At 42.3% G+C, this 22,847-nt stretch overlaps 3 protein-coding genes across 4 annotated transcripts in view; 1 reads left to right on the forward strand and 2 right to left on the reverse strand.

The window, feature by feature from the left end:
- Positions 1–600: 600 nt before the first annotated feature.
- On the reverse strand, positions 601–3,147 carry tmem127 (transmembrane protein 127). Its single transcript, XM_046035604.1, has 3 exons — positions 2,392–3,147; positions 2,136–2,300; positions 601–2,048 (listed from the first exon to the last, which is right to left on the reverse strand). Exons 1-3 carry the CDS (start codon positions 2,633–2,635, stop codon positions 1,738–1,740), a joined length of 720 nt encoding a protein of 239 aa, XP_045891560.1. The 5' UTR covers positions 2,636–3,147; the 3' UTR covers positions 601–1,737.
- Positions 3,148–4,752: 1,605 nt separating this feature from the next.
- On the forward strand, positions 4,753–8,443 carry ciao1 (cytosolic iron-sulfur assembly component 1). The gene is made up of 7 exons (XM_046034364.1): positions 4,753–5,158; positions 6,220–6,368; positions 6,460–6,571; positions 6,684–6,772; positions 6,857–7,058; positions 7,404–7,470; positions 7,905–8,443. The coding sequence occupies exons 1-7, from the start codon at positions 5,020–5,022 to the stop codon at positions 8,137–8,139; spliced, it is 993 nt and encodes a 330-aa protein (XP_045890320.1). The 5' UTR covers positions 4,753–5,019; the 3' UTR covers positions 8,140–8,443.
- snrnp200 (small nuclear ribonucleoprotein 200 (U5)) overlaps positions 8,444–22,847 on the reverse strand; it is a 15,279-nt gene continuing 875 nt past the window's right edge. Inside the window, exons 1-44 of one of the 2 annotated variants that reach the window (XM_046034361.1) lie at positions 21,510–21,792; positions 21,124–21,287; positions 19,799–19,970; positions 19,512–19,704; positions 19,321–19,376; positions 19,114–19,212; positions 18,860–19,012; positions 18,652–18,751; positions 18,430–18,566; positions 18,253–18,330; positions 17,921–18,094; positions 17,651–17,788; positions 17,404–17,559; positions 17,110–17,280; positions 16,786–16,979; positions 16,528–16,651; positions 16,195–16,344; positions 15,836–16,078; positions 15,552–15,740; positions 15,260–15,457; positions 14,995–15,147; positions 14,811–14,891; positions 14,539–14,622; positions 14,205–14,311; positions 13,997–14,115; positions 13,757–13,911; positions 13,486–13,675; positions 13,225–13,398; positions 12,885–13,045; positions 12,557–12,784; positions 12,257–12,448; positions 11,964–12,142; positions 11,698–11,849; positions 11,495–11,603; positions 11,304–11,412; positions 10,996–11,185; positions 10,727–10,891; positions 10,468–10,589; positions 10,216–10,359; positions 9,946–10,122; positions 9,697–9,857; positions 9,478–9,559; positions 9,291–9,383; positions 8,444–9,192 (exon numbers count right to left, since the gene is read on the reverse strand). In XM_046034361.1, the coding sequence (XP_045890317.1) occupies positions 9,043–9,192; positions 9,291–9,383; positions 9,478–9,559; positions 9,697–9,857; positions 9,946–10,122; positions 10,216–10,359; positions 10,468–10,589; positions 10,727–10,891; positions 10,996–11,185; positions 11,304–11,412; positions 11,495–11,603; positions 11,698–11,849; positions 11,964–12,142; positions 12,257–12,448; positions 12,557–12,784; positions 12,885–13,045; positions 13,225–13,398; positions 13,486–13,675; positions 13,757–13,911; positions 13,997–14,115; positions 14,205–14,311; positions 14,539–14,622; positions 14,811–14,891; positions 14,995–15,147; positions 15,260–15,457; positions 15,552–15,740; positions 15,836–16,078; positions 16,195–16,344; positions 16,528–16,651; positions 16,786–16,979; positions 17,110–17,280; positions 17,404–17,559; positions 17,651–17,788; positions 17,921–18,094; positions 18,253–18,330; positions 18,430–18,566; positions 18,652–18,751; positions 18,860–19,012; positions 19,114–19,212; positions 19,321–19,376; positions 19,512–19,704; positions 19,799–19,970; positions 21,124–21,287; positions 21,510–21,554 (6,411 nt within the window). In that variant the 5' untranslated portion in view covers positions 21,555–21,792 and the 3' untranslated portion in view covers positions 8,444–9,042. Of the gene's footprint in view, positions 9,193–9,290; positions 9,384–9,477; positions 9,560–9,696; positions 9,858–9,945; positions 10,123–10,215; positions 10,360–10,467; positions 10,590–10,726; positions 10,892–10,995; positions 11,186–11,303; positions 11,413–11,494; positions 11,604–11,697; positions 11,850–11,963; positions 12,143–12,256; positions 12,449–12,556; positions 12,785–12,884; positions 13,046–13,224; positions 13,399–13,485; positions 13,676–13,756; positions 13,912–13,996; positions 14,116–14,204; positions 14,312–14,538; positions 14,623–14,810; positions 14,892–14,994; positions 15,148–15,259; positions 15,458–15,551; positions 15,741–15,835; positions 16,079–16,194; positions 16,345–16,527; positions 16,652–16,785; positions 16,980–17,109; positions 17,281–17,403; positions 17,560–17,650; positions 17,789–17,920; positions 18,095–18,252; positions 18,331–18,429; positions 18,567–18,651; positions 18,752–18,859; positions 19,013–19,113; positions 19,213–19,320; positions 19,377–19,511; positions 19,705–19,798; positions 19,971–21,123; positions 21,288–21,509; positions 21,793–22,847 lie in introns of those variants that run through there. The other variant, XM_046034362.1, reaches the window with a different exon arrangement.

Genomic DNA, 22,847 nt, shown 5'->3' on the forward strand with positions numbered 1-22,847 from the left:
TAAGCTCTATTTTCTGAGAAGAGCCATTGCTTCTTTGCCTTGACTGACCTATTCCCCTCCTGAACACCCTTCCCTATTAATACCTTGTTTATTCATCTGATTACCTTAAGTCATTTGGCCAGTGACACTTCAGCTTTGGAGAGTAATCTTAACGTGTAGTGCTTTAACCCACGAAAAATCTTCGCCCATTTAGATTTTAACTCTTAGCATGGCATCTAGATGGAAACCTGCAGAAAAAACTCAAAATTATTATTTTTACCCAACACTCATGCATCTGGGTGCAGTCTTTGATAATGCTTCTAAAGAAGTAATTACTGCATTTTAGCAGTGGATGTGATGGCTTTATACAGTGCAAGACATACTCTATGCCCTTTAAAGTCTATTAGGTTGTAAGGCTCTTACTCACTGTAATGCCATGTTGCGTATACGTCTAGACAGTAAACCCAGAAATACCCCCGGTCAGACTGAAATGTCAAAGTGAATATACTGAGTACTACACCGCCTACCTATAGGCTGCATTCGGTAGAAGACAGTTGTAATTACAGTAGTGAAGAACCCAAGACTCAGTGTCAAGTTACAGATGACAAACATGAGGCAAAATATGGCATTTATTTTATTATGACCACTTTTTATGTATAAACAATCATTATTTACATACTGGTGATGAAAGTATAGCAACAATTTAAGGAACAAAAAGCAGAAACGGAGTAAACAGAACAATACACCAACTAGGGTCACCACATCAATCACAATTTTAAGCCTCAGCTGGCACCTTATGTGGGATGTTCTCATAAGATTCTCCATGAAGGTTTAAAATTAGCACACGAAAGAACTCATGCATAGAAAACATATAGTCAAACTGCCACGTTTGGTAATCACAAAGTACAAATATGGTTTTTTGTTTTTTTTAAATTATATACGAGAAACATGACATGACCAACTTATGCGGCGAGGTTCCCTGTTACTAAATGTCACTTACTGTAAAACATACAGACATGTTTCTCAATTTCTCTGTGGACGCAACACATGCCATAATCATTTTGAAAAAAAAAAAAAAAACCACAAATACTGGTCTCACATTTTTTTCTTGTGTGATTTCCAAGTACAGATGTGATTAAATAAGACTAAACCAGTGACAGATGTCTACAAAGCAAAAGAAAGAAAGTAAGACACAGCACAGACAGCTAAATAATAAATAATAAAAGGTCCATTTGATATTTTATATGAAAGAAATGTCTACAATGTTTTTGATGTATCGGTGAAATAAAATCATACCCACAGCAAGCTTACCAAAAATTACATCAAAATGATGCTTAACAAAGCCCGATCCACGTCCAATCAAGAGCAAGACAGCCACTGACAATCTGCCGACAGCCCAGCTTCAATAGTCTGGCTCTGGCTGTTTCATCAATTATTGATGAGCCCTGTTGAGTACTCCTTGCAGTTTAGTTTGCTTCACATGTAAGAACCAAATCCTAAAAAGCCATTTACATGCAAATCACTAACAACTTCAGTGGTGAAAGTAAGAATCATCACCTAAATTTCCACCACCACTAAAGAAAGCTTTCATGCACCCACGCACTGTCAGCAAAGGAGTTTGTGCACTAACTATGCACACTGTGTTCATTATGGAGAGTATTTCAGAAGATATCCATTTGATAAAGAGTGGGGTTTGCTCATCAAGCCAATAGCCGTGCTGAGAGAGAAGCGTGTGTTAACAAAGCCAGTATGGCTGCATTAGGGCGTGTAGGCAGGCGGTGGCTGAAACTGATTGGCAAGGTCATAATCAGCAGGAAAAGTTTCACTGCTGTCCTCCATCTCTGAGAGCAGCTCTAAAGCCTGCTCCTCCTCCTCGGTGGGGTAGTGGCGCAGTAGGTTCGCAGCTGTGGCGAGGATGGAGGCACCGCCAGCCCCTGCCACCAGGTAGAAGCTGATGGCGAAAGTGACGTATATGAGAGAGCCATGGTACTTTTTGTGTTGCTGCTGTAGGGACAAGATGAGCTCCGAGGCCCAGTAGCAGAAGCCTATGACGGTGGCACACTGCAACACTGATGAGAGAAAGAGCAAACAATTAAGTAACCAAAACTGTCTGAAAATAAATAAATACATAGACCTTCAGTAGGACAGAATTATACCTGTGAGAATATGTGCAAATGCATATCTGCGTGTGATCTTTAGCGCAGGGTGCTTAGGTCCAAACACATCCAAGAGGAAAGCGGTCAGACTGCACAGGATGCCCAGGAAACAGAAGGCAGCGATCACCCTCAGCAGCAGGATGGTCTGCGGGTTCACACAGTAATCTGGAAGACACAGAGACATCACAAAGCATTACAAGTGAGATGCCAGATTAATATCTGCTGCGGGGTTTTATGCGCTTGTGCTGGTCCTCACCGTCCAGAAGCTTAGGGTCAATGTACCCCAGGACATCTGCCACCCCCAGCTCTTGTCTCGGACAGGTGCCTCCATGAACCCGGAGCCAGGCCGGTTCCGCCAGAGCCGTGCACAGCGCTGTGATGGACAGAGCTCCTGGCAGAGCCGACACCAGGCTCCGCTCCGGCTGCTTGGGCAGGGACGTGCCCCCTCTCCTCCTCCGACCTCCAGGGATAGCAGAACCCGGCGGGGCATACATGGTCATCCAATCTCCTGATCGTCTGTTGCAGTGTTGGTATGTGTGACTGCACTAAGGTCAGCCAACTGACTGCCCAAAGTAAGAAACGTTAACTTAGCCGGTACAGCTAACGTTACCTGTGTGAGAAACGGATGACAACGGCCCTGGCGCGTTGTTGCCTGTGGTAACTAATGTTTCCAAACGACGTTTGGCCTTAAAACTAACTGTTTGATAAGGATAAGTATCTGGCTCAGAGGCAGACAATGGACAGATGGCTTTCCGGCCTGTTAGCTCTGTTATTAGCGTGTGAAGCTAGCTCACAGCTAACGCCAAATGTCGCCAACTGTCATAAAAAAAATAAACTAAACAGAACAATTTAGATAAACTATAACCTATTGCCTAATCTAGCTACCTACCCTGATAAAAAATGACCATCAATGTGGTACAGAAAAACAAAGACAAAACAAAACAAAAAGCAGCTTACGAAGGCTTCCTGTAAAATTCGACTTCCTTGTTCACAGTGTTCTTCTTCGTGGCTTCAATAGGCTGCAGTCTAAACGCGAGTGGCGACCGCTGTTCCCACCAACTGGTGACACCTGAAAAGACACAGCAGTTCAATCCATGAGTACAATCAGGGGCGTAGGAGCGACTTTGAACTGGGTGGGGACGCTGAAATGCTAAGGGGGTTCGGGGGCATGCCTCCCCATGTTTTTTCTTTAAATAACTAATAGCACTTAAATGCTCATTTCTGACTTTTGAAAACAGAATGTACTTATAAGTGCAGCTGAAAGAGGGTCTTTGTAGTGACAGAAGATGGAGAAAAACTTGGAGAGGGAGAGGGTCAGAGAGAGGGAGTATAATATAACTAGAACAAAACAGATTACATTACAGCTGCTAGTTAATTTAGCCACAGTACAAATGTATTTAGTAATCCTAACGTTACACTTGTGAGCTGTCTGTGATATTTCCTGTGTCTCACTTGGCCCTAACTCTCCCTGCAACAAATGTTTGTGAACACATAATTGTCTTCAATGCAAACTCTGATGACATGCTATTGGTCTAACAAAGTATTTTTACTACGTGAGGAGTCAGGAGTCTGTCCCTGGTCTGCCCACTCTCGAGACAAAACATTTGTTGGGGCTCTGGGTCTTTAGAGACCTCTGTTCCTGTATTCTTGACAATTTTCTGCCACCACAACTATAAACAAAAAAATAAAGGGGTATCATGTAAAAAACAACAAAGGCACTAAAGAAAAATATCTAAATCTTTACATATTTACAACTGTTTTGATTGCTTTACTATTCTTTAAACCAAATAAAGTTTCAATGTATCTTAAAATGTGGTCATGTGGTTTCTTCTTTAGACCATTTGCATATGTGATTGTAAAATTTTCCATATAAAATAAAAAGGTTCAAAATTCTTTTACAATCAATATCAATCTCGTCATAAAAAATATAATGTTTCTATTCTGCAAAGTAATAGTTGAACCAGTCAGTGTCTTAAAGAAATATTCAAAATCCAAAATAACAGGATAAATTAAATGTATCATTTTAAATGAAACTTTTTTTAAAAAATACATTTTTTGGGAATCAATTTACAAACAGTCCAACATTCCAGCTTATAAACACAATATTGATGCTTAAAATAATATAATAGTAGAACATATATTTAAAAATAATCAAATTAAATTACAGAGTAATTAACAAACAAGAAAGGAAAAAACAAACAAACAAAAAACCCCAAGACAAACTAAGAGAGATGAGTAAGTGAGTAGGTGACAGACTTATCTTCTTCTTACATCTTAACAGGTGGTGACATAAGATATTTTTTAGGTGAACAGTTCTGAGTAGATATTACTTATTGAAATGCTTTTCTTATTTAAAAGACTCCAAGTACATATCAATTTCGATTAAGAACTATTTTGATTAAGAAGTACTTTAAAACATGGGGTAGACATAGAGTATTCAGCTTTGTGAATATGAAACTTCCCCAACAAAATAAAGAGATTCACAATGGTATTTAAGTCCTTATCTTAATTTTAAATTAAAGTTCTCTAGTTGTGTTGGTGTCTGTGACGTTTTCACATAACCTGAAAAAAGGAAAGAAAGAAAAAATAAAAGAAACCCCACAATGCATCGCGTGTACCACCTGATAAGTAAAGATGGCGGCGTTTCCGATACGGCTGTGTTTGTGAACTTTCGTGCTTGTGTTCTTTGGTGCAAATTCATTCCTTTTTTCTCAATTCCCCTTCAAGCAGACACATTACTGTTGTTTAGGACAATATCACTGCTTGTTTTAGTGCGCCGCGGTGTTTGTTAACGGATTTATCTGCCGTCAGTTAACCGTTGCCGGACAGGAGTTCACACAGTCAGCGGCTCCAAACAAACCGAGACTTATAATATTTCACAGATATGAAGGAGGCCTTGTCCCTCGTTCAGAGACTGAGCGCACATCCGGACTCCCGGTGCTGGTTCGTCAGCTGGAGCCCGACTGGGACCCTGCTGGCCTCATGCGGGGGCGACAAGGCCGTCCGGATATGGGGACGAGAAGGTGAGCTGTCAACAAAATGAACTGAACGGCAGTTTACTTTAATACAAGACAGAAGAATGGTCAGATAACATTATGATATAATAATAGATCAGTCCTTAGAAAAACGAGGTATAAGACAGGATGTCTTATTGGACGCTGATAAACATTACAACTTCTAGGATGTAAAGTTAATTTATTTTTTCCCCTCTCTTTATTAGAAAAGTGATATCAAAGCAACATATAACAAGAATCATAACATTGCAAAGGATAAATACAACACATAAGGGATACAGATATAGTTAGGGGGTACAATAACAGCACAATACAGCAAAAAATAAATATAGGGATATCACAGAAAGACCTTCAAGCAGGTAAAAATAAAATAAAAATTCTTTCTCAAGGTTTCTAAATAAAGTTTTATTGGTTTGTAAATTTGCATTTGTGTTTATGAATTTCCAGAAACAGAAACAACATTAAATTGATTCTTAAATAATAGTCGCAGTGTTGCTTTTCATTACTGAAAACCCCAAAAGGGATAAATCGCAGAACAAGCAGAAACCTGAATATATACATCCTGCCAACATTGTTTTACGTAAGTGTGGTGCCAAAACAAAGCAAGTTTCTGTTTAAGTGTCACAGAAGGTACGGTTAGGATCAATGTCATTTTTATCTATGAATAATTCTAAAGGATACTTCCTTAACCTTGTTAGTAAGTATTAGGTCGTAATGTTAATGTCATTCTTCAGTTATAGAGTTACATGACTTCTTACTAGTTTACCATCACTCTCTTGTGTCTGATCAAAGATGTCCAGTGAAGATGATGTTTAATGCCCCTGTCATCCTTTTACCTAAATCACATTAGTGAAAACACTTTCAATCAGAGTAAATAATCCTCACTTCCATTTCCCCATGTGTGATATCTAGTATGTGAGTTAATTGAAATGTGATTATGAGTAACACATGCTAAGTTGAATAGGATCTAGTTCTTCTGTAAGTTAAAATAGTAAATTACTTGTCATTGGTACAGGTTAGGTGTGTAATTTTGTGTGTGTATATATATTCCTGAACTTCTTTTGTTTTAGGTGACTCTTGGATTTGTAAGAGTGTACTCCAGGATGGACATCAGCGCACTGTGAGGAAAGTGGCGTGGTCACCCTGTGGGAATTATCTTGCCTCTGCCAGCTTTGATGCAACCACATGCATCTGGAAAAAGAAAAACGATGATTTTGAGGTTAGCAGAAATGTTTAATCTTCACTTTGTGTATGCTGTACTTTGTTGTTGTTGTTGTAGATTTTACCCAGAGTTTCACCTTGTCTTCTAGAGTATGACTGTGTTGGAAGGACACGAAAATGAGGTAAAATGCGTGGCGTGGGCACCTTCAGGGAATCTGCTGGCAACATGTAGCCGAGACAAGAGTGTCTGGGTCTGGGAAGGTTTGTGTTAACCTACAGTGCGTCAGCTCCCCAGATGCATGGTGTGAATCCAATTCATCTCTGCCTCTCTATGTATCCGTGGAAACGACCTCTTTCCTTTTGTGTTTCACAGTGGATGAAGAAGACGAGTATGAGTGTGTTACCGTCGTAAACTCTCACACACAAGATGTCAAGCATGTTGTGTGGCACCCGACCCAGGAGGTGGGTCACACTCTGCTCTATGCACCTAAATTATTTCTCAATTTGTTGCACCATTACATACTTAATTACTACATGTTTACACAGCTCCTGGCTTCAGCCAGCTACGACAACAACATTTGCATTTACAAGGAAGAGGATGATGACTGGGAGTGCCGGGCCACCTTGCAAGGACACACATCCACGGTCTGGGGTTTGTCTTTTGATGCAGCTGGACAGAGGCTGGCCTCATGCAGCGACGACCGCACCGTGAAGATTTGGAAAGAGTATCCAAATGAATGTGGACAGGGTGAGTTGTTGGTCGACAGCATTAGTTTTGCCATTAATCAAGTCATTAACTAAATGTTTAATCCAATCAATGACTAAACTATTTGTTATTTTTACGTGAATTTTAATATTTATGAAAATGTGACCTACAAAAGCAGTGGGAAATGTCTACATAGTGCAACAGAGCTGTTACTTTTGATGACTAAAATCATTTGTTGCTAATTAAAGTTCATACAAACCTGAATTTAATGCATGTTTTTGTCAGTGTAAAGTAGATAAAAATGACAATAGTGTGGACAAGAAGGACAGATGCTGTTGGACTATTGAATCTCAAACTTTTTTCCTCCCTGCCCTGATTATTTAACAGACTTGTCGTGGAAGTGTGTTTGCACTCTGTCTGGGTACCATGGGCGAACAGTGTATGATGTCGCCTGGTAAGACCCATTATTTTCATATTTTGTACATATAAATACAATGCTCTCTCAGCCCTGTTTGTATCCTCGGTCTGCTCTTAAGATCATCTCATCACTGTGCTATATTTAAAAAGGAAAAAAAACATTTTATAGCAGATATATATTTTTTTCAATGTTATACATAGAATCTGGTGAAACTAAAGGCAAATCTGGCATTTGAGGGTAAACATACACAGCCACCCCTTGGTATTGGTAAATTGACCAGTAGGTAAAAGCATTTCAGTCATCTTGCCTGTGACCCCTCATAAGCTGCACACTGTGTGCAAGAATTAACTGAAGCATCCACTCAGGTTAATTGGCCACCTGCTCAAGATGATCTCACAGGTCTGTGTGCACCTGAATTAGTCATCTTGTTAGAACAAACTGAGGCCATTAATGTTTATCTCTTTGTTCAGGTGTCGGCTGACGGGTGCCATGGCAACCGCCTGCGGCGACGATGCAGTGAGAGTGTTTAAAGAGGATGAGACGGCCGATCCAGACCAGCCAGTGTTTTCACTGGCCGCCCAGGTGGCCAAGGCTCACAGCCAGGACGTCAACTGTGTCGCCTGGAACCCAAAAGAGGTGGGGCTCCTGGCCTCCTGCAGCGATGATGGAGATATCGCCATCTGGAGGTTCCAAGAGGAAGACTGAATGCTGATAACGGTCCTCTACTGAACAAAAACAGTTATTGCAAGCTACACTGGAAACTGTGTGGTCCTGAGGTCACCGCACATAATGTCGTTCAGCCATTACAGCTTATCTGATAGCTCAGCAGGATTCAGCTTGATGTTACGCTCTATAATGTGTCACCTGTCATTTTTCGTGTCAGTTTCTAAACCATTAATGCTTCAGCGCCTCTTGTGCTTTGAGTCTTCATATATTTCATTATAACAGCTCAAATAACTATTCACATTTTATGATTTTTATATAAATGAATAAATATATCTAAAAACAATTATGTGGCTTCTCTTTATTGCAAAACATATTCCGGACAGCACATCATACTAAAAACATTTAGACCAGTCCAAGAATTAGATTTCAGAACAAATACTTTCAAGTCCAAAAATAGAACTGGACAGTTTTCTTTTGTATTAAAAAAAAAAAACAACAATCTGGAATAAGAGTATCCCGTAGCTAACTTTATAGGGCAGACCATCCAAAAACCTTTTAATGGTTATCAAATTTTAGTCAGACTTAAACTGACAAAGTTATATACGTAATACACTCAGAACCCAGACTGGGCTTCAGTGGTAATTGTTAATTACAACAATGAGCAGAGTTTGTCATGTACTGATTATACTGTAAACAGATCCTGTACACTATAATTCTGAACTGGCTTACATCATTCAAGTGATTTAAACTGAGAAATGACTGTATACTGAATAAAATTAATGAATTATTTTCACAAGGGATGACAATGACGTGCTTATAGATAAGTCAAGGGACATCAATCAGGTTGAGTATCTACAGTAAAAAACCAAACCAAAAAAAACACCCACTGATCCCTCTCCATATAAAACAAAATGCTGGAGACCGCAATAATCATGTTACTGATTAGTCTGAGTCACTGTCTCCGTCGCTGTCTGCTTCCTTCACATCCACACTGAACTTGTACTCCTGGTCACATCCCATGTATGCGTCACTCATGAAGTACAGGGTGTAGTTATGAACGCCCATTGCTGGCGCAACAAAGTCCAGCTTGACCTGCACAGGGTGGACATAAGGGATGCACAAAATGAGGCCTCTGTTGGTTTAAAGAACATGTTTTTGTCATTGAATATATGCAGTGTATTATCTCTGACCTTTGCTTTCTGCTGAAGAGTCAGTCTCTTGATGGAGATAAGGCTGTTAGACTTGGGGTCACCAATCACCACCCACCAGCCCTCCTCACGTTTCTGTAACAATGAAAAATAATTACAAGAATCATTACATGTTAATGAAAGAATAATTATTATGAAGTCTCTGGGTCTTCATAATAATGGTGTGTACCTGGGGGAAGAGTGGTGCGATGACGGGCCCAGTCACCTCCTCCTCTCTCTCCAGCTGAACCTGAACCAGAACTGGACTGCCGCTGGGAAGAATCATGGAAACATAACATCATCATTTGCCAAAAACAACAAAGTGTCATGAAAATAACATATTATCGTTGTCAAGCAGCTGTTTAACTTCATTGTTTCTCTTACTGCTGCTGACTGAAGTCCCACATACCTCTTGATGTTGTCTTTTTCTGCCACTTCGTACGACAGCTCAATGTTGGGGTAGCGGTTACAGAAACGAGCCACATCGGCCATCTGGACGTCTGAGAGCTGCAGCAGAGCAGTTCTGTCTTCATCCTCCATCTCCATAATGTCAAAGATACTCTCCACACCCTGATGAAAAGAGCAGGGAAAAGATGATCCATGTACTGAAGCAAGAGTTAGATTTTAGGAAGCGCATTTAGTGTAACGAGAAATGTACCTTATCTGTGCAGCGCTTGATGTGCTCTGAGGTGAAGTAGGGCAGCTGTTTGAGGTACGAGTCCTTGGACCACATGGCCTGCGTGACCATCTGGGCGAGCTCCATAGCTGCCAGAGCAGGACTCAGCCAGCCGTTACTGGACAGCACATCAACGCAGGCCTGGATCAGACGAACCGCCTACAAACACAACCCATGGGGTAAATATACACACAGGAACCCTATCCCGACAGTTCATTCCCCTTCAGTGCCAAAATCACCAGTAATGTGTACCTTGCTCAGGATCTCCTCTGTGTCCGACTGCAGCTCAGCACTCAGCTGCATCCTGGAGAGATGGGCTTGCAGCATCAGGTTCGTCTTCACATGGGGATCGTTGAACTTCGGGTTGTTCAGTTTGTGGGGCACTTTCTGTGCCAACTGAAATACAAAAGTAAGCGACAACACAATCAGTTTCAACATAATGACTTGGTACAGAAGTGTTAATGTTACAGTAACGTGCAAAAATGGTCAACGCTGTTTGTTTACCTGACGGAGAAGTGTATCCTCATGATGTCGAATGGGAATGTTCTTGTATTCGGCAGCATTGGAGATGATCTCAATTAACCCACGGATCTTTGTCTTGGCATTTAGGGACATGCTGAACAACTCTGCCAAACACAAACAGACAGCAAGTCAGTTATGTGCAAATTCAACACATTTTTGTAGGATGTACAACAGGCTTTATAATCAGGCAATGCAAATGGATTTTCAGCGAGTGTGATCGGACAGTTGTATTGGCACGAACCGATGGTGGTGTAGTTGATGTAGTAGTAGGCAGCGATCATGCCCAAATTGAGCGGTGCAACATCCATCTCATCCTCTATGCTGATGCACTTGGACTGCTCCAGGTCATGTAACGTGTGTTCCACCAGCTCAGACAGGTGGTCTGACAGGTGACGATGGGACATGCCTTACGAGGTAAACACAGAATGCGACATTTGTAAGTTGCTCCCAACATCTGATCCAGTGTAAGTGAACACATATTTATTCTAAAACAAACAGGGTGAAACTGACCTTGCAGGTTGTAGTAGTTAGGGTTCTGGGTCATACGGCGGTAGAGGAATGTCCACGTCAGGTAGTCCACGGCGTCCTGCTTGTTCTCCACAGTCTTGGTGACGATCTCAGCGTTGAAGTGGTCGTGGAGGCAGTGGTCCAAGTGAGACTCCACAGGCAGCGGCTCGTACAGGAACTTCTTGAAGAAGTCCTATCAAGAAAAGAAAAAGAAACAGTTTGGTTGATTCTTACTGCCGCACTGTCGTCGCTTTAGCCCACGTAACTATTTCCAAAGTTTAACAAGACAAAAACAGCCGAGGTCTTTCTACCTTCTTGGAGCCCTGACACATGATGACACAGCGTCCCTCATCATCTAGCATGGGTCTGTTCGCCTTGCCCACCATCTGCAGGACGTCATAGATGGGATAGTCCACATATCTGAGAGAAAAGAGGGAAAAACAGTCAAACACAATACATATTATTTACAGAACCCACATCAAGAGATTAGTGAGGGCCTTACGCATGGATTTTGCCATTGTAGTACTGGGTGTCCATGACAATGACGAGGTGCGCAGAGATGTTGATGCCCCAGCAGAGTGAACGAGAGGACACCACCACCTGAACAGCACCTGTAAAAGTAGAACAAGCAAGGATGCCAAAAATAATTATTCAGCCCTACACCTACATAGAAAGCTGAAGGTGCAGAGCCGGAGTGAGTCATACCCGAGTTGAAGAGCTGCTCCACTATTTTGCGTTCAGTTGCAGACAGGCCCTCGTGCAGGTAGCCCACGCCATTGGCCAGAGTCTCTTTCAGAGTTGAATCATTTATTTTGTTCAGGAATGGAGCTAGATCTTTCTCGGTGCAGTGCAAGAACCTACAGAGAAACAAAAACTTATTCTTCATCCACAGTGTCAAGACATAACGGGAACGTCGGCACTATCGCAGTCTATTCCTCATCTACAGGCATGATCTCACTGTAGCGACTGACCTCTGAGGGACCACATCGGCAGCGCAGAAAGTGAGGATGTCGATGGCTGTGAGGCGAGTCTGTCTGCGGGACGGGACGAACACGACGGCTGGCTTGGAGGGGGAGTGCTTCATGATGGCGTGATATACTGGCTTAGCCATGGACAGCAGGCGAGTCTGAGTGTGACTCACGTTGAAGCCCTATCCAGACAAGAACAGCAAATCAGGAACCTGACAGGAAATTATGTCCTCTTGGCTGTCTGTACGTTTGTGTACCTGACATTTTTAGAAACGATGAATTGACTGTTTTCATACCTGGATGTGTAGCTCCAGAGGAACAGGTCTGACGTTGGGGTGGAAGTTGAATGTGGCAGTGGTGCTGCAGCCCAGCCAGTGGGCCACGTCTTTGGCGTTGGACAAAGATGAGCTAAGGGCCACGATGCGGATGGGACGCTCAATCTGAGAGGAGATGTACCTCATCCTGGAGCAGATGACCTCCAACACCGGCTAATGAGGAGAAACGAGGGGCATCAACATGATGCACAGCCTACAAATGACTATGACACACCCAATGTGTATGACATGAAATTGCTGAAAAGCAATAACTGTTCTTACTCCGTTTTCTCCTCCAATGAGGTGTGTCTCATCCACAACGAAGAGGCTAACATTCTGGACGTTCTTCCTCTGTTTCCAGCGGCGAGACAGGATGTCCCATTTGTCGGGGGTACTGACAATGATGTCACCTTTTCCCAAGAGCTTCAGATCTGTGCTAGTTTCTCCCGTCAGCAGCACCACCTTTTTGTTCAGGATGTCCTGGAACTTCTGGTGCCAGTCGACAAACACCTGAAAGACAAAGATTTACGTAATTATTAATTGTGTTAGATGGGAAAAGAAAGCAATGCTAGTTTATAAGCACACTTCCACCATAAGAATGACTTCATACCTGTTCAGCCAGTGCTTCCATTGGGGTGATGTAGACACAGCGACCTTCTGCGTTGTGCAGCAGCATCCTCAGAATGGCAAACTCAGCACAGATTGTCTTTCCACTGCCGGTGGGAGCGCCCACAAACACATTGTCATCACTGTTGTACACCGCATTGAACACTGCAGGGACAGAAAGAATACAGACAAGTCAAGAAAACAATGTGAAATGAACAGTGAGCCTCTTTCATCACAAGGACAAAAAATTGAAACATCCCGTCGTTATGCTTCTGTTTTATAACTTTTTATCTTTTGATTTAAGTATGATGGAAATGTACTATGGAGCCTTTCTCATTCTGTACCTTGTGTCTGAATGGGGTTGAAGAAGGGGAACTTGTTCTGGTACAGAGCCTCAAAGGCAGAGTTCCTGAGAGCAGTGACAGGCAGCGGCTGCAGGTCCAGCAGCTCAGTAGGTGGGGGGTACTTCTCTGGTAGGATCAGATGGCGGAAGGATACTGGAAGCTGAGTCTCGCAGGCTGAAAAGAAACAGAAAAAGTAAAGCAGTTAGTTGCAATTCTTACATAAACATGGGAATTCTTTAAGACAACAGTGAAATTACTTACAGAGCCATCGGTCCGAGACCACTCGGATGAAGTACTGTGGCGGCAGAGGCTCGAACACTGGGACAAAGAAAGTCACAAGGTGCTCGTCCTGGGCGTACTTGGCTTTGAGCAGGAAGTACTCGTGGTGGAGTATGACCTCACTGTCTACATCCTCAACGAGGATCCAGAAAGCCTCAGAAGATGCATGAATCTGAGTGGGAAAATTAAAGTGTTAACAGGCTCAGAAACAGACACATATTAGGTGCAGCACATCATGGGTCTAACTACTGACCTTGTCATCCCACTGGAAGTCGGGCGTGATGGTGAGCTCCACTTTCAGAGTAGAGCGGGTGATAGGCTGCAGATGGACTGCCAGGTCCAGTTTGGGAAACTGGTGGACGTATTTGTGGATGGTCTTCCCCATTTTTGGCATTCGGATCAGCTCACCTGAAAAATGAAACACATGAATTCTAATTGTTCTCCAGGCTGAGGGGGGAATTCAGCGAACATGTTGTGGGTATAGAAAACTCACCAATTTCATTGTGGTTGAGGTCATAGAGACGCTCAAAGGGGAAGTTTTTCTTCTCGATCTTCTTGATCACTTCCTCTGGCAGCTTCTTGAACTGTCGCAGTGGAGACATTGACTGCCACCTGTGGAGAACAGGGATACAGAATATCAGCAGCCTGCTGTGGGAAAACACAGCATTGCCTTTGTGGAGGGGAAAGAGCTACAAACTTACATTCTCTTGTCAATCATCTTGCAAAGATTCATGGTCTTGTCTGTCAGTTGAGCCCAGCCTCTGTTGAGTACAATCTCAAATATGGCCCGCATTAACCTTCCAGCACTCTGACAGAAAAGAAAGAAAGAAAATGAATTTCATGACAACTTAATTTCAAGAACAAAAACAAGACTGGAAGACCAACTTAAAGTCAACATCAAACAAATAAACTTAATCATAATGTTGTCACAGGCCTGCAAAAATCAAGAATTTGGGACCAAATGAGTGAAAACTGCAATGAGAAGAAAAATAAAAAAGTTGAACAATACAATAAAGAAAGTGGGCTCTGGCGTACCTGTGTAACATAGACCATGTCAGCCATGAGAGCAAAGCCCTCCAGTTTGAGTTGAGAGATGAACGCCTGGAGCAGCACATTAATCTGAAATGATTACAGAACACAGGAAGCAGGTTTTATTGGGATTTAATTAATGCTACTATATAAAACAGATAAAGCGACACCTAATCTGCACACCAGAAAAACAAACACCAAGTCACGAACATAATCTTGAGCTGATCTTACATAATAGCTGTATTTTTGGTAAAATTATCACTGGTTATAAATGCTACCTTAGCACTGGGCTCCTCAATGCTTTCCTTCACAGGTATAGGAACTCTTTCCAGCAGCTTCTGCAGCTCCAGCTTCTCCTCCTAAAAGACATAACCATATGTCAGTATTTAAATTCAGCGTGTTCCACGAAGTTTCGTTGGGGCTTACAGCTGAACAACCATGACTGACAGGAGACAACTGTACCTCTCTCACAGTGATGTTCCTGAACTCCGAGGAAAGTGAAAAGACTCTGAAGAGCTCAATCTCACTGAGAGTGGGCTTCAGCAGCTGGTTGTAAGTTTGAATGGAGTCATGAGTGATGTAGAAGTGACTGGCAATGCGTCCCAGGTCTGTAACCTTTAGGTGAAGGGGAAAAAAAGTCAACAATTAAAGTCCGTCTCATCAATAATTTAACAGAGTTAGCATAAAAAAAGATAACCAAGAGATTATAACTGATAGCTGTGCACACCTGGAAGCTCCCGGTTCTCTTGTCGTATTTGACGAGGCTGTTCTTGTCCAGGACACTGGCTGCTGTGTGCACAAGGTCTGTCCTGCGTCTCTCCAGCAGGGGGTCTGAACTACGGTCATCATGGGACACACCATACAGGGTGGGGTTGCGGAGCATGCGCACATACAGGTAGGTGTAGCCGAGCCAGTTCACTGCGTCCTGACAAAACAAACAAATGAAATTTAGAGGAAATAAATAGAATATTTGATCAGCTTCTTATACATATAATGGCATGTCGTAACATCCCACTAACCTTTACGGTCTGCACATTGCCCAGTACTATCTCAGCATTGAGCATGTCCGGCAACTTGCCCACCATCTGACTCTCTATGGGCAGCTGCTGGTTGAGCAGGGACAGATAGTACTGAAGCTCTCCGTGGGACGTGATCAGGATTCCCTCTCCCTTGGTGTCGTACTGAGGACGGCCGGCTCGACCAAGCATCTGAAAAAAGGACATAATTAATCGATTTATTACTGTTAATAAAAATACGAAGGCACACTTTCCTGCAGTTTAGGATCCAGCCACCACAGACTGACCTGTAAAATGTCCAGGGCTCCAAGCTCCGTCCATCTGCCTTTCTCTGGGCTGTACACCTGAGTACCTTTGATGATAACAGTGTGTGCCGGCAAGTTGACACCCCAAGCCAGAGTGGCTGTGGACACCAGAACCTGGATGTGTCGATCAGCAAACAGATCCTCTACCAGCGTACGGTCCACTCTGGTCATACCAGCATGGTGGATCGCGAAGCCGTAAGGCAGCAAATCCTTCAGCTCGAGGTTCTGGACAAGAAAGTTTCGATATAATTCTAACAGGACTCATAAAATACTAAAGAAACTTTGACTTTGGTCATCTATCTTTGTTTCAGTGAAGTTTCAGGTTAGTGGTGTTGGCTCACCTTGCACTGCTCTGCCTCAGTTCTCAACACTTCGGTGGATGCTGAACCCTCTCTGAGGAAAAGACCCAGTGTGTCCTTCTCCAAACACATGTCTCTTATGGCCCTGGCAGTCTTTCCTGTCTCCTTCCTGGAGTGGACAAACACCAGCACCTGATGGAGACAAGTGAACATCAGGAGTCTCTCAAACCTGGTTACACATTGTTGTAGTTCAGTGCTAATTCAGCAGGTAGTGTGGGCCAGCTGCACATGCAGTTACAGGACTCTAAGTCATTGGGGATAGAAGTTTCTTCCTCGTAGGAATTAGGTCACTTGGGAAGAACAAGTCGGACTCACCTGGTTCTTTCCAGCATGCTCCATAATCTTTTCATAGACAATCTCATTCATGATCTGGAAGCGCTTGATAGCCTTCTTCTCTGTGATGCCAACATAAGTCTGCTCTAGGGGCACAGGGCGGAAACTACAGAGAAAAAGAACACGGTTATCTGAGATGAATAAAGTGAAAAAGTGCAAACAAAATACATGTAGAGAAACAAGCAAAAAAAACACAGTTAATTGTGTGCTAACGTTTTGGTCATTCTCCAAATGGCGTACCTGTTGTCGAAGTAGAAGAGTCCCTTTGCAGGATCTACACGCAGGCAGGTAGCCACATCCTCGTAGTTGGGCAGTGTGGCACTGAGGCCCAGTAGACGCACATCCTCCTGGGTCAGCTCCACATTACGGATGGTCCTTGCCACCAGAGATTCCAACACGGGTCCACGATCATCATGCAGCAGGTGGATTTCATCCTGCAAAACACATTCACTTTGTTATCACGAGCGTTTAAAGGCCAATCATCCGCACATAAAATTAGACTGGTATTTTTTTCAGTTTTGTTTTATGACAGAATCACTTTGTCAACACATTCAGAGCACTTACAATGATAATGAGTCGCACTAGCTGGGTGTAGGTACGCTCTCCACCTTTACGGGTGATGATGTCCCACTTCTCAGGGGTGCAGACGATGATTTGAGTGGCGTTAATCTCCTCTTTACAGAGCTGGTGATCTCCTGTCAGCTCCGACACTGTGATGCCGTAACTTGCCAAGCGCTTGGAAAGGGGAGGAAGTAAGTAAATCATTAAAATCACGTAGCCCCTGAAGTGAATTGATGATTTGATTTAAATTAAAACTGTTCTATGTAGAGCTGTATAAATACAAATTTCTGAGCTCACCTTACTAAAACTCCCCACCATCTCCTGTACTAGTGAGCGCATGGGTGCAATGTAGATGATTTTGAAGTCATCCACATTGATGGTTCCATCCAGGTTGATGTGCTTTCCAATTTCTCTCAGCATTGCCATCAAAGCAACATTGGTCTTACCAGCTCCCTGTGTGCACAAAAAATAACTCAAATTACAGGTGAAAGTACACATGGGAAAAAATGTCACAATGCTTTTGGCTTTAACAAAGTTTGCTTACGGTAGGTGCACACACTAGCAGGTTCTCATCCGTCTCCATTGCCGTCTTGAACAACTTGCTCTGGATGCGGTTCAGGGTTTTGAAGCCTTCAAATCCAGCCTGTGCATACTTAGGCAGCTTCTCAATAGCAACAAGCACCTGATAACATAATAGTATATTGAATATATGACAAACACATCTATACAGTGCTCTTCACTGAGACTTTTGCATTAGTTGCTGTGTAATTGGGCAATGACAAGTTTTCCGTAATGAGGCATACGGCCAACAAACCTCATCGTCAGCAAAGGGCTTGGGTTTGAGCGCAGGCACGTGGACTTCTTCATAGCCTTTGCGCTGTTTGCGAAATGAGCCGTCAGGTAGCTGGCAACGCTTGTTGGCCATGAAGTGGCTCCCCTGTGTGAAGGTTAGGTCCTCAAGGTCTAGCAACTGTCGCGGGGCCATTGACTGTAGGGATAAGAAGAATGTTTGATCTAAACAACATGTCAACCTTAGACATTTACAAACCCATGGCAAGAGTCACTGACGCCATCTTACTAACCCAATGTAGAAATCTATGGTTAGCTTTTATTAAAAAAATACCATAGGTAGCTAACATTATTTACCTCTCCATGGTCAATGTCCATCGCTTCCATGTCATCAACACGAGACTTCCTCACCCTCTCCCTGCGAGATCGCTCCTCCTAAAAATATAAACACTCATGAATAACAGATGCAATGGACAACACAAAAAGATCCTTTGATGGAATTTCTTGCATAATTTTATAAGCAGAAGGTCTTACCCGAATAATATCCTCCTTCTCCGTCTCTTGCAGCTGGTAAAGAATCTTTGAGAGTTCTTGATCAGACTCCATCTTTCCAATGATCCGTTCCTTTTCCGCCTCACTCTGAGCGCTTGCCAGCATGGTACAATACTGAACTGTATGTCAGAAAAAAGAAAGTGATTCACAACTTCAAATGGCACAAGAGCCAGTAATCTTAATCATTCTACACTACGGACTTACTCATGCGACGATGCTGACGGAGGATTTTGATGAAGTCAAAAGTGTTGAAGCCCAGCAGCAACACCAGCTGGTTCTCACATTCTCTATCATCGCTCGCAGTCTGTGGAATACAGACAGACAATGGATGAACTAGTCTGAAAAATATGTGTGTGTATGTGGTAAAAAAACCCCAATAAAAAGATCACGACAGACAAGATGTCAGACATACCTTGAGGATTTCTAAGACCTCATCGGCTTTCTTTTGGGAAACAATAGCATCATCATAGAAACGGCTGAGCTGACGCTGAAGCCAGAAGGCATCAATGTCTCGAGGATGTAGATCTTTTTTCTTCACCGTCATCACATCGCCTGTGGCACCGAGCTAAATGAAGAGTCATTTATTAGCATTTCGCGTAGCGTTTTGTACAAAAAGATACAATTATCTTTGCAGATATACCAGTTTAATTCAGGTGTTGCACTTACATTGGCTGAGAGAGCGCAGCCCACACCTGCCTCCTCTCCTTCACTGTCTTCATCCGAGTGTTCGTCTCGTACCTCTCCAAACTGGTCTTCATCCCCCTCCTAATCAACAAGGGAAAAAAGACATGTGTGACACAATCTACTTGGGGCTACAAATCAGGGATAACTTAAGAGCTGCACTTCCTTACAGAATAAGCAAAAAGCCCTTACCTCCTCATCAGATTCAAACTGGACATTCACACCGTACGTTTCATCAATGTTGTCATCTGTAAAGGAAAGATAAAGTCCGCAATCACAAGAATATTTTCATTGATAACTGACAGGTGACATGAGATTGGCAAACAGTAGAGTCTACTGTAAATAAATAACTCATTACTAATAAATGCTACATTGTCACTTACCCATATTCTGTAAGTCCTTGTCTCCTCCATAGTCTGTGATCTTTTTGCCCAAATTAACCAACACGTGGTAGCGAGTGTCATCAGCGGGTCCAAGAAGCTGCTCTACTTCACGCCGCCTTTCCTTATCCCTCATTTTATCATTCTTCAGCACTGCTAACACTTCATCTGCAGCTCCACACAGAATATCACGTGGCTACGGGAAGATGTAATAACCAGGTCAGTTCCTGGTCACTGATAAAAAAAACACATGCTGACACAACAAAAGCAGGTGTTAAGAGTTTTCTGACCTGATCTCCCAAAGCAGCGTGGATGAAGCTAAGCAACACTTCATAGGTCTCTCTGGTTTCTTTGGTTTTAGGCTTGTACACGATGCCCACCATTTCATCAATGCCTTCAGAGAGAAGGGTGAAGCCTTTCATTTTGTTGATATCGTGCCTGTCCTCGTCTCTTTTTCGCCTCCTGCATAGACAGAACGTGTGAAAATAAAAAGAATTAAGGGTAGAAGTGTATTGAAAGGATCATACTCTAAATGCTTTCCCCATTTCAGTATTTTCCACAGCACAGATTTTTCCTTTTCCTACCTTCCAGGCAGCCATTAATTTCTCTACAGAATGGGAATCAGTATCAGTGATACTGCAAATGAGACTGCATATTGTTTTGAAATGTATGCTGGGTTTGAAGTGATCATAATTTGGTTATCATTTATTTATTTGATATTGGTTGGCCAATGTCAGTCATTATTTTGCAATTCATTATTTCAATTATTCTCTTTTCAACAAAAACTTAACATATATCTTCTGGATTTGAATTTTTCACTACAAGGCCTGTGCTTAGCATTCAATAGGGGTGGGTAAAAAAAAAACCAAGGCAATATCGTATCGTAACACGAACATCAAGTATCGATCTTTTATTATACAAATTGTAAATGAGAAGTCTGTTTTTTGGCACTAATAAAATTGCTTTTTCAGTCCAGTAGAAAAAGAGTTTTCCTTTGGGGACACAATTTGAAGTTGGGAAAAAGGTAAAATATTGCAATAAATTGCAATAGGTTTAAAATCGCAATAATATCGTATCGTGACATAAGTATCGTGATAATATCGTATCGTGGGGCCTGATTCCCACCCCTAGCATTCAAGGTATTATTTTTTCCATTTAGCTGATGCTTTTATCCAAAGCGACTTACAGCTGCTATTTATGTCAGAGGTCGCACGCCTCTCACAGTGGCAAATTGAACCCGGGTCTCACACACCAAACGCAAGTGACTTTTCCATTGCGCCAAAGAAAAATTACAAATGTCAGCTTCCCAAAATACTTTGAACACAAATAACAGATTTTTAAAAACAAACCTAACCTTCAGCTGCACTAACAAGCTTTGGTGTAAAAGAACTAAATATCAACAAGGCTCATTATTCACTGTGGCAGATTGCCAAATATGATCTCCAATAAACTGCTACTCTTCAAGTTGATTTTGATACCTGACAGGCATGAAATGAAAACGATGCACATGTGAAAATTTAGAAAAACACGTATATGTCGTGGCAAAGCTTGTGCAAACATCAGTGTGCTGCTTAAAATTGACTAATAAATGTTGTGCTATGTTGACAGTACTGACTTGTCTCGTCTTTCCTCCAGCTTCTGCGGTTTGGTCCTCTGAGACTTGTCACCCATCTTGGTCCCCTCCAGCTTTCCCACCAGGGACAGGACCTCTCCGGTGGGTTCATCTCTCCGTGTGCGGTCGATCAGAGAGCGATCAGCTTGTAACACCAAGTTTGAGTTCTGGCAATTCAAACACAAAGACACGGTGATCGGTCAGTAAGGTTACACAGCAGTCTGCTTCAGCTAACGTTAGGCTAACTGCTAGTTAGCGGAACGGCTAGCATGAATTAAAACCTATAGCTAGCGTTAGTTAGCTTGATAGCGTAACAGTATATTAAGATACACCACTTTGTTTGGTGTTCATAGATTTATCTGCTTATATAATTACTCAGTAACACTCACCGCTTTGTACTCGTACTGCAGGCTACGGGCAGTAACATCCGCCATGGTGCGAGGTTTCTGCTTTAGCGTTAGCTTTCACCGCACTTTTAAATCAATGTGAACCAGCCCGCTGACTCAAATCATCCACAGAGTTGACTTCACTCTGCCTTTTTATGGAGAAGCTGAGAACATCGGTGCAGCGTTTAGATTTGTAGCATAAGATTGTTTTCAAAACGTCCGAGTTTCATTCAAGAAAGTGCGTCTCCCATACGTTACAAAGGCAGCGCTAACACGAGCGCACAACATCAAGCCGCCGCTAGTTTCCGTTTCCGGTGTCAGAGGTTAACGCAGATAAGTAGAAGTAGCGCCCCCTACAGGTTGTGTGTTTGTATTACACCGTGCTTTAAGCTTTTTCAATTGCCTTCAGGATACAAACTAGCACGCTCCCACAGCCTATTCATTATGTACAAAGCATTGATTTAGTGCTAACATTCAGAATGAGAATAAACTTTTTTCATTTCTATTATGTACTTACAGAGAAATGGATATACATTTAATATACAGCTAAAAAGCAGGGTGAGCAGTATGTATATAAAAAGCATATGGTTTTTATTCATACAATATAAAACAATAACATTTGTAAACAGTAAGACAAGAGCACAATGATGCAGAGTGCTGGAATAAATATGGAATAGTTAATGTAGTATTTTGTTTTGTTTATTGTGATTGTGCTATATGTTAGGACCCTCTCAAAAACAAAGTGATTTGAATTAGAATATTACAAGTTATTTTATATACATGCGTTGGTACATATGACAGTACATACAGTATATACAGCGTGCTTTGATTTATATTGTGTCAATGATATTATGTACATGTTAATAAGACTGTGTGCATTTAAACTATAAAATATATAATTTGTATATAAAGTGGATGTTTAGTGTTACAGGGTTATTACACAGGAATTGTTTCTGACACTATGTGACTGTGACCTGGGTGAGTTTGGAGTGGAGGACTTCTGGGATGATGGTGCTGAAAGCGACAAACAGGATGTCCCTGGGTAGTCGAGGTGTTGCCTGGTAGGAAAAACTGCAGGGAGTCCAGCATGTGGCCTGTGATGTCCCTCAGGTGGGCCAACACCAGTCTCTTCAACGATTTAATGACCACAGACGTCAGGGCCCCATGCCTGTAGTCCCTGAATCCTGTGATAATGTTACTAATAGGTTTTATCTAGTGAGAAAAATCCCTCATTCTTCTAAATCCAGTTTTATATATAAGAAAGATAAGGGTCATCACCCCCCCATAATAATCAACTCAAGTTTTTGAATAGCAACATGTGATTTTAACCATACTTTACAT

This window comes from Micropterus dolomieu, linkage group LG21 (assembly GCF_021292245.1).
Source record: "Micropterus dolomieu isolate WLL.071019.BEF.003 ecotype Adirondacks linkage group LG21, ASM2129224v1, whole genome shotgun sequence".
In the NCBI taxonomy this organism is placed as follows: domain Eukaryota; kingdom Metazoa; phylum Chordata; class Actinopteri; order Centrarchiformes; family Centrarchidae; genus Micropterus; species Micropterus dolomieu.